Raw genomic sequence first — 9,980 nt, 5'->3', positions numbered from 1 at the left:
CCCCTCCCCCGCAACCGGAGTGAGGAGGGGGAGGGAAAGGGGGGAAAAGCCCGATCTCAAGGAAAAAAAAGAGGGGGGCGAGAGAAAGAAAGAAAAAGAGAGAGAGAATAGAAAGGGCACGGGGCTGATCATCACCAACATGGCTGCCTCGGCATAGACCTAAACGAGGAGTAACCCGGGCTGTGTCTTTGTCAGTTTCACCTCTGTAACCCTAAACTAATGCAGAAAACAACGGCGGAGGCTGCGGAGGGGAAAGAGGAGAGGGAGGGCGAGAAAATGGCACGAGAGGAGGTGGAGAAGGGATGACTTACGTGAGGGAAGGCGCTTGGGCTGCTCCTGCTTCCTCCTGGGCATTTTCCCCCTTTTCTCACATTCTCCTCCTTGGTTAATGTGAGATCAAATAAACCCCCGTGGGGGCAGACAGGCAGACACTGGCAGGAGCCGAGAGGTAGTTGGGGGGCGGGCAGGGGGAAACCCCTTCTCTCCGGTGTGTGCAATGGGTTGAAGCTTGTTTCCTGGAGCCAGAAGAGGGGTTTTCTTCTTTCCTTTCCTTTCTTTCTTTCTTTTTTTTTTTCCTTTTTTTTTTTTTTTTAATTTTTTGGTCGTGCACCTGGCTTGTCCCCGAGCGTAATATTCTTCAATGGAAACGGATCTAATAGGTGTGAGTGTGTGTGTGTCCTGTGCTCGCGTGTGATGGGAGGTATAAATAAATGAGCGCCGGTGCGGCGGTGTCTATGGCCGCGCGCTGTGTCTCCGAGCCCCTAACACTAATGTCGGGATCAAAGGGCAGCGGCGGCGGCAGCACAGCTCGCAGCTCGCTCTCTCGCTCTCCTCTCGCGCTCTCTCTCTCTCTCTGTCACACACACACTCACACACACACACACACAGAGGCACAGACTGAGGGAAAGAGCGAGAGCTAGACACACGCGCGCGCACACACACACACACACACACACACACTCACACACACACACACACACACACACTCAGCAAAGAGGAAGGTGCCCTAAGGCTCTCAGGGCGGACTCAGCCTCGCATTTACAACTGCTCTGTCTGGAAAGAATGGGGGGCGCGCGTGCGGGGGCGGGATAGACTTCTTCGAATTTATCCCGCTAGTCGCCCAATCAAGGGGGGTGGTGGAAAAGTTCCCCCCACCCCCGGCTCATGAAACATTATTTTACAGATTTTTTTTAAGAAAATAGGTTGCACTAACCACTTTCTTTTGTGTATTAAACTACGTTTGGTTCTGTATAAAATTCCCCAGGCTTTTGTAACTGAAAGATTGACTCTCTCACCCCATCACCTTGAGTATGGAGGTTATAGACTCTCACATACTCTCTTAAAACAGCCCAATGGAAATAAATCTTTAAAAAATAAATAAATAAAAGATAGCATAGGGTGGGATCAATGGATGGGTGGCATGGATACCCAATTTTAGAGGATCTGGTGGAGTTAACACTTGAAAATTCACCCTAAACGAAAATTACAGGGTCCTCGAGAAAGAGGGAAAATAAGGTTAGGTCACTCCTGAGGGTTGACTTAATTGCCACGGACTGTTCCTCCAGTGCACACAGCGATCTTGACTTCTGTGATTCACTTTTCCACCCTCCTAAACACAGGTAGCTGAGGCTTACCCTGAAGCAATTCTTGTGTGTAGTTTGAGCTCATACAGCAGTTTTCATTAAGCCATATACTTTCATTACTTTAGAAATCACACATCTTGCTTCAAAGAGACACATAAAGAGGGAAAACAGAAAAGGATGCGTCTTCCCACAAAGGGAACTCAGTGAAGGGAGCAGTTCCCTCTCTCTCTGACTGGAAGCCATGTGGATAGAAGTTCACTGGGAGGTTGTTAATGATTTAAAACTCCAAAATCTGCTACTATAATTGAAGCAAAAAAAAAAAAATGGCCTGAAGAAGAGCTGTTTCATAAAACTCTCTGTAAGGGGAAACTTTGAACTTGGTGGAATATATTATATGTCATGAGTCAGAGCTAAAAAATAAAAAGGTGCATTATTTAAACTACATCTTCCCTTTTGAGCTTTAAAAAAAAATCCACCCATCATCTTATTATGTTAAATATTTTCCTACCAGTTTTTAAATAGATGTTTTCATCAGAAGCTAGAGCATAGTGGAGACACAAAAGTTTAAAATGGCACTCTACCAGGTGACATGAGTGACTAACGAGACTTAGAAGTCTCCAGTGGTGTTAAAGAGAGCCGCTGGGGTTAGGTTTGGATACGTTTCCTTTAAATGACAATAACTTTATACTGTTTTCACTAGGAAACTGTAAAAGAGACTGTGTCTCCCAAAAGATGGCTTTCGTTAATAATGAATTCTCAAGGTGAACCCCTTCTTGCTGATGCCCACCAACATACTTGGCACCCCAAGGTTGTGAAGGACTATTTGAAGCAGGTTTAAAAGCCTTCTGAAACAGTGCCACATCCATTCTGGAACATCAATCTTAAACCAATTCCCAAAAAAAAAAAAAAATTGTTTTTAAATGGTAGTTAAAATCAGGCATGGTGACCAATGCCTTTGATCCCAGCACTGGGGAGGCAGAGGCAGGCAGATCCCTGTTTGAGGCCAACTTGGTCTACATAGCAAGCTCCAGACTAGCCAGGGCTACAAGTGAGACTCTGTCTCAAAATAAGAAAAACTAACAAACAAAAAGAGGCAGGTAAATGTCCCTGTGTTAGGACTTGAAATAGACTGCCTTTTCACTCAGATCGAGTCCAGTTGGCCATGACCTGGGCTGGGCATCAGGTGTGAAGTTCGTCTGCTCCAGGCAGACTGCTGTGGGCTTGTCACATCTAAGGAGTGCTAAGCACATCAATCATGACACTGACCACAGCTTTCTCAGAACTTTTACCTGGGATATCAGGATCACGGCTCCAAATGGACCCAGCACCACCTTTTCCTGAAACTGTAATGACTGTTCATGGTACTTACTTAGTACGCTATAATTGAAAACACACTTTTGGCCCTTCCTCCAAGCTGAGTACATTTCCTGCGACCTTTTAAAGGCATATTGGCAAAAGCTGTCGACTTTTAATTATATAGGTGTTCCATCAACAACCGAAAGCATTTTAAATGGAATTTATTTATACTTCCACCTTTTTCCAAAAATTATTTGAAGTAATGCATAACAATGGGAAATAGAAATAAACAGAGGCTGTTCGGTTTCAATCCCATGTTGCTGTCTCAACAACACAGTAGACAACATGGTTCAAGGTCATTTGTAACCACCCTCAATTGCTGTAATGTTAGCCCGATATAAATGTTAGGAAGATAAACACTGGAGGTCATCACAAGGAAACTCAAAACCAAAACTCGAGAATGTGTTTAGTTGCATATACCCAGGAACAATCCGTTTGGATTCTTAGACTCAAATGTAGTATTTGATTCACTCGGCTTTTAAGACCACATATTTCTTTAAAAAGCACAGTACACTCCCCACCCCATCCCTATAATCTGTCAAATGTGAGATCTATTTAAGTTTTTAAAAAATAAAGGTGTGCATTCTGAGATCTTTCATAAGTGCTGGTTCACAGGTGTAAATGCCATTTAAGGCCAAGAATTGCTAAAGGTGGGTTGACAGTGGGATCATAACTCATAGAATAGTATAAAGTATACAATCTGCAGAGGGTCTCCAGGGTCAAAAGCATTCTTTTAGTAAAAATGACAGGTACAGACACCTGCTGACAGGTCTGATGGACCAAGTCCTGTCTCTGACACCTGCTTGGTGGAGCATGGGAACCACCTTTCAGTAACATGTTCTCTGACCTCAACACGTGTGCCGTGGCATGTACAACATCCCTCCAAGTAACACTGGTTAATTAATGTTTTTAAAACTTGGATAATAATATTAAGATGCCCTTTGCCCTTTTCTCCACATTGGCATTTGTGGTGCTGATGCTAAGGCGGTGGTGGGTAAGATGATGGTGTATTGGCAGAGATCAAGGCAGGGATCAATACACTTAGTATTACTCATCCTATTCATCATTACATGCACTCAGAGAAAGCACAAAGGAAGGCTCATTTAAGGACATCCTTGATGGAGCGGTAAAAACTGTAAGTTTTACTAACTCTGACCCCTGAGACAAGACTTTTCCTTGTGACATAGTAATGGGTACACAGATCGCTCAGCTGTGGCTGAAGTACATCAGTTGTCTGGAGAAAAAAAAATCACTCCTGAGATTGTTTGAAATAGTCTTCATTTTTCATGGGACATTATCTTTACTTGAAAGAATGATTGGCAGAAAAACTTCAGTATTTCCCAAAAATAAAATTAACAAAAGAATGAGGTGAGTTTGTAGGTTTAAGGAAACAGGGCAGAGTGTTGCTCTGGAAATGGAAGTCTTTGTACTTATAAGTGAAAGAAAATTCACAGGACTTGTGTTTGCTACCACTAGCTGAAGCGGCTTCCTAACACTTCATTTGTTTTATGAGATCCATGGTGACATTAATAAATGTGATTTTTTTTAAAGTAGTATCAACACTTTGAAAGATCTGCCTAGCTCAATTTAACCAGCATATTGCAAATATTCAATACATAATGTTACTAAGTTGGGTCATTGTAGAAGATTCACTCAAAGTGAAACATGGATTGATGGATTTTAATGCAAAAGACTAGGCAAACCCACTGACGTGGTTTCAGATGCCACACTGCTTATAACTTTTAAGAAACCACTATCCATTGAACTCTGGAGTAGTGTTAAAGAATGATATTTACAATTACTTGAAGAAATTATTGATATATCTCTCCCTTTTCTAACTACATACCTGTGTGAGGCTGAGTCTCCATGTAAACCTTTCTTTTCTTTCCTTTAACTTTTTTACTTTTGTTTATTTGTTTTTAAAGATTTTATTTTTATTGTAAACTGTGTATATATGTGTGTGTTTCTGGGCATTGGTGCAATGCCTGTGGAGACCAGAAGAGGGTCCTAGATCCCTGTTAGAGAGATCTAGAGTAATGAATGGTTGTGAGCAGCCTGATGTGGTGCTGGGAAGCAAACTTAGGTCCTCTGCCAGAGCAGTACTGGACCATCTTTACATAACTCTCCACCTTTTTAACATAGCTGTGTGTGTGTGTGTGTGTGTGTGTGTGTGTGTGTGTGTGTGTGTGTGCATGTGGCCATGAAGTCCAAAAGAGATTATGGAATCCTCTGGAGTTGGAGTTTATAGAAGCTTGTAAGCCCTCCATTGTGGATGCTGAGAACTGAACTTGGATCCTGGGGTAAGGGTGGCAAGTTCTCTTAACCACACAGCCATCTCTTTAGCTCCTTTATACATTTTTAAAATAAATACAGTGAAGCTGGTTATGGTGGTGCACACTTACAATCCCACCACTCAGAAAGTAACAGGCCAGTCTCTGAGTCTGAGGTCAGTCTGATACACATAGAGAGTTCCAGGCCAACCAGAGATATGCAGTAAGACTCGGCCTTAAAAAAAGTGTATATAAATAAATACAAATGACAATAGCATAGCTTTTATTTTATTTTTAGTTTACTTAAATTAAATTATTAAATTAAATTAAATTTAAAAATTTTTTAATTTTAATTGAAATATAATTTAATTTAATGGGTCACTGAGTCTCATTCATGATATACAAATAGTCTACCAGTGATTCACATCCTCAGACACTTTCCAGGAACATCTTTAACCAAAACAATATATGATGACAGACAGAATGCAGATGCAGATAGATGAATCAGACACTACAGAGGTTTGCTAAGATGTATTACACTAAGTGATGCAGATTGATACCCTTCTCGTCACAAAACGTCTTGAAAATCATAGATTTTTCATGTGTGTAATGTCTGATTTTATTAATTATAAATAAATAAATAAATAATTTTTTTTCTAAATACTGGGGGTAGAAGGGGACAAGTAGACATGGTAAACAGGGGAGTGGGAGACAGAATGGGGGAATCAATCAAAACAACATACATAAATGTCACAGGAAACATTACATTAGATGTGAATTTTAAAAAGAAGAAAAAAGGTCTATGGCCATACCACCCTGAACGTGCCCGATCTCGTCTGACCTCGGAAGCTAAGCAGGGTCGGGCCTGGTTAGTACTTGGATGGGAGACCGCCTGGGAATACCGGGTGCTGTAGGCTTTAAAGAAGAAGAAGAAGAAGAAGAAGAAGAAGAAGAAGAAGAAGAAGAAGAAGAAGAAGAAGAAGAAGAAGAAGAAGAAGAAAGAACAGGTCAACTTTGGTGTATTTCACTTAAAGAGGTGAGAACTAACTATATGAGATTTCAGCAACATTTCTATAGTAAATGGTCATTTGAAATAAACTTCTAGTTTTTTCCAGACTAAATAAATAAGGAAATCACACTGCAATTCTCCGTTGACTAATGTTGTCCTGTTCGGTTGTTGAAACAGTCATTTTCAAGCTGTTTAAAAATTCTAGTTCACAGCATTTTTAAGAGTGCCTGTCACTCTGGCAGACAGCTTGGGTTCAGTTCCCAGAACCCATATGGCTGTTCAAAACCAGTTGTAGCTCTGGTTGTAGGGGATCTGATGCCCTCTTCTGCCCTCAGACATGCATGCATGCAAAACATTAAATAAAATGAGGAAATACAGAATTTAAAAAATATATATTGGTCAAATATAAGATATATAATTCCTCATAGAAGTTCATAAAAGTAGGGAAAATAAAGTTTCAACTTTTAAAACTGATGTTCAGTTTTTAGTAAGTAGCATAGCAAATGTCACCCGATACAATGTCTATAAACAAAAACTCAGACTTTGATCTTGCTTCCAAAGACCTTGGTAACCCCTGCTCTGGAAATTAAGGTGCAATTAAAGAGAAAAAAGGAAGTGCTTGTATGGGGTTGTGGTTCATGTCCCATAAGCCAAGCATACACTGCTGACCTAGTTTGCCCCGGGAGTGGAGACACAGCCTGTGAACCCCACAAGTGGTTTCTCCGATATCTTCCTTAGGAGATGCAGGAGCTGACCAGAACGTTCCACAAACCTCATGGAAACAGGCTTCTCCAATGTGGAGAAGATTCCTGCTCCCAGCACAGGACTCCAGCCTCTTCTTGTTTCAGAGCTTTGAGGGATGTCCCTTCGGTAAGAGCTTCTCTCTTTCCCAGTGCCTCAGCCCTCTGCAGCATGAGTTGAGATAGAACACTCTTTTCCCTAAAAGTGTAGCGAGTCTGACATTTTAAATAATGAACGTTTCTCAGAGCAGAGCTCTGAGTTTGGCGCCTCTCCTGGCCTGGACCTCACGTGTTGTAAATCAATCAGTATCTGATGACGATGACCAGCCTTCTTTTTAAGAGTGGAGAGACATTTTGTTCTAATCTGTGCTTAGGAAGTGGGGGCAGGCTGGGACTAGCAAAGTTTGTTAGGGTTTGGATAAGCTGTATTTTCAAAAATAATGGAAGGGGCCAAGGGGTCTATCTCAGTGGTAGAGAGCCTACAAGGCCTCAGATTCAATCTCTAATGGGAAAATTAATAATTAATAATAATGATGATGATAACAATACTAAGTAAGCTGTGTGAGTGTGTGGGTGTGCAATTCCATGACCCAACAGAGGAAACTATTTCCAGGTGTCTGAATTTTTTAATCTAAACATACAGTCTGGGGAACACTTGCTTAAATGGTTCTTTAACTCAGCATCTCAGGGGAACACACCCAAGTACAGAGTCATCTTAGGCAAATTTCGGACTTCTGTGCTCCATTTCCCTCGTTGGGTCCATCCCACCCTCTGAAGCTTGGAGCCCTCATGCCTCCTGTGTTTCTTCCTGATCTGAACACCAATTTGAAACAGGACTCTTACCTACAAGTCCTTAAGGGCTCTTAGGGTCTCTATCGACTTAGCTTCTTTTAGGCCCTTGTGATCAGGATGGGTGAAAATTGTCCTTGTCAGTTGCTCCCCATTTTCAGGCCTTTTGAACTGATCTGTCCAGTTCTCCATAAAACCACTACACATTCCTGTTACTGACAATTGAACCTAGGGCCTTCAGGATGCTAGGCAAAAGCTCTAACCACTGAGTTACATTCCAGTCCTGTCTAATTCTTTCATTGTTGTTGTTATTTTGAATCATGGTCTCACTATATAGCTCTGCGTGTCCAGGAACTCACTCTGTAGTCCAGGATGGCCTTGAACTCAGAGATCCTCATGCTCTTGAGTGCTGGAATTAAAGGCATGTACGACCACATGTAGCTGGTCTAATTTACTATACTTCTCAGCCTACTGACCCAGTCACCTTGTATCCAGCCTCAAATAAAATTCCTGCCCCCTTGCAAACCTCTCCTTGCATTGCAGCTTCTCATGCAACCCCTCCTCATACAACCATGCACAAGTGCTAACTGTGTTTCCATTTCTCTATTGTGCCTTTCTCTCTGTCAAACTGGCTCCCCATCCTTTCTGTCTACTATGGACACCTAGGACACCCTGACAACGTTGTTACACACTAAGAAACACCATCTGTAGAAAATAGCACACACCCAGCAAACTATTTATTGCATATCATCTGCTGTGATAAAATATCATGACCAAGGCAACTTGCAAAACAAAACATTTAATTTGAGACCTATGGCTTCTGAGGTCTAGAGTCCACAATGGCAGAGAAAAGCCATGGCAGCAAGAATGACTCAGAGCTTTCATCTTGATTGGCAAGTTGAAGGCAGAGAGAATGAGATACTCTAGGAATGGCAGGGTCCTTTGAAACCTCTGACCCCCTACCCTGAGGGACACACCTCCTTCAATAAGACCACACCTCCTAATCCTTCCTAAACAGTTCTTCTACCAACCAAGGACCAAGTATTTAAACATGTGAGCCTATGGTGACCATTTGCACTCAAATCACCATACATATTTTACATGTTTTGTAAGTATGTATTAAATATGAATTATCACACATTTTGGTGATCAACAAGTGAAATGGAAATGAAAACCAGCCAAAAAGCCTTTTGTGGGTTTCCCTCATGTCTTAGTTTGCTATTGTTGTGATAAACACCATGACTAAAAATGAATTGGAATGAACATGGGTTTATATGTTCCAATCATACTAGAACATGAAAAGAATTTGGGGCAAGAAAATCAGAAGTAGGAACTGGAGCTGAGGCCATGGAGGAGCACTGCTAAAGAAAATGCTTGCTCAGCCTGCTTTCTTATAAAACCCAGGCCACTTTCCCAGGGGCCTATCACCTAGGAGTTCTAAATCAACCATCAGTCAAGAACAAACAAAGAAAGAAACAAACATACAAAGAAAGAAAGAAAGAAAGAAAGAAAGAAAGAAAGAAAGAAAGAAAGAAAGAAAGGAAGGAAGGAAGGAAGGAAGGAAGGAAGAAATGAAGAAACAAAGAAACAGAAACCAAGGAAACAGAATAAAAAGAATGAAAACAGCATTCAGTAACAAGCTTTATATATGCTATCCTCCCTGATGGAGTACTTTTTATCTACCATTACCTCTCCTGGAACTCTGAATATTCTTGGCCCATGGGAAGTACTACTATTAGGAAATGAAACCTGTTTAGAATAGGTATGGCCTGTTGGAGGATGTACTCCTAGTGTGCAAGCTCCAGCTGCTGTGGGAGACAGCTTTCTCCTGGCTGCCATTGGATCAAGGTACAGAACTCTCAGCTCCTTCTCCAGCACCCCGGATGCCTGGACACTGCCATGCTCCCGCCCTAAGGACAATGCACTGAATCTCTGAACCTGTAAGTCAGCCCCAATTAAATGTTCTTATAAGAGTTCCCTTCTTCACGGTGTCTCTTCACAGCAATGAAACCCAAACTAAGAGACCTCTAGTTCCAGACTCCCACTGTGAGTGGTACCAGCTCTGGACAGGTGGCCTGGATTGTATAAGAAAACCATGAGAAAGCCACGGAGAAAATGCCAATAAGCAGTATTCCTCTATGGCCTCAGCTTCAGTTCCTGCTTCGACCTCTACCCGTTTTTATTCCAGATTTTATTTTATATAGTTAAATATCTCATGGGAGGGAGGATCAAG

General features: G+C 41.7%; 1 protein-coding gene and 1 non-coding gene across 10 annotated transcripts in view; one reads left to right on the top strand and one right to left on the bottom strand.

The window, feature by feature from the left end:
- The window catches only part of Znf827 (zinc finger protein 827), a 171,710-nt gene extending 170,754 nt beyond the window's left edge, over positions 1-956 (bottom strand). For 5 of the 9 annotated variants that reach the window (XM_031340392.1, XM_031340396.1, XM_031340394.1 and 2 more), the window contains exon 1: positions 312-956. In XM_031340392.1, the coding sequence (XP_031196252.1) occupies positions 312-354 (43 nt within the window). In that variant the 5' untranslated portion in view covers positions 355-956. The remainder of the gene's footprint in view (positions 1-311) is intronic. The other 4 variants (XM_031340393.1, XM_031340398.1, XM_031340390.1 and 1 more) reach the window with 3 other exon arrangements.
- A 5,051-nt stretch (positions 957-6,007) lies between these two features.
- On the top strand, positions 6,008-6,126 carry LOC116071586. The gene has a single exon (XR_004110998.1). It is a non-coding gene; the product is annotated as a 5S ribosomal RNA (ribosomal RNA).
- Positions 6,127-9,980: the final 3,854 nt, after the last annotated feature.

The sequence above is a fragment of the Mastomys coucha genome, unplaced genomic scaffold (assembly GCF_008632895.1).
Source record: "Mastomys coucha isolate ucsf_1 unplaced genomic scaffold, UCSF_Mcou_1 pScaffold22, whole genome shotgun sequence".
Lineage (NCBI taxonomy): Eukaryota > Metazoa > Chordata > Mammalia > Rodentia > Muridae > Mastomys > Mastomys coucha.
This window is presented reverse-complemented; position numbering and strand designations above follow the sequence as displayed.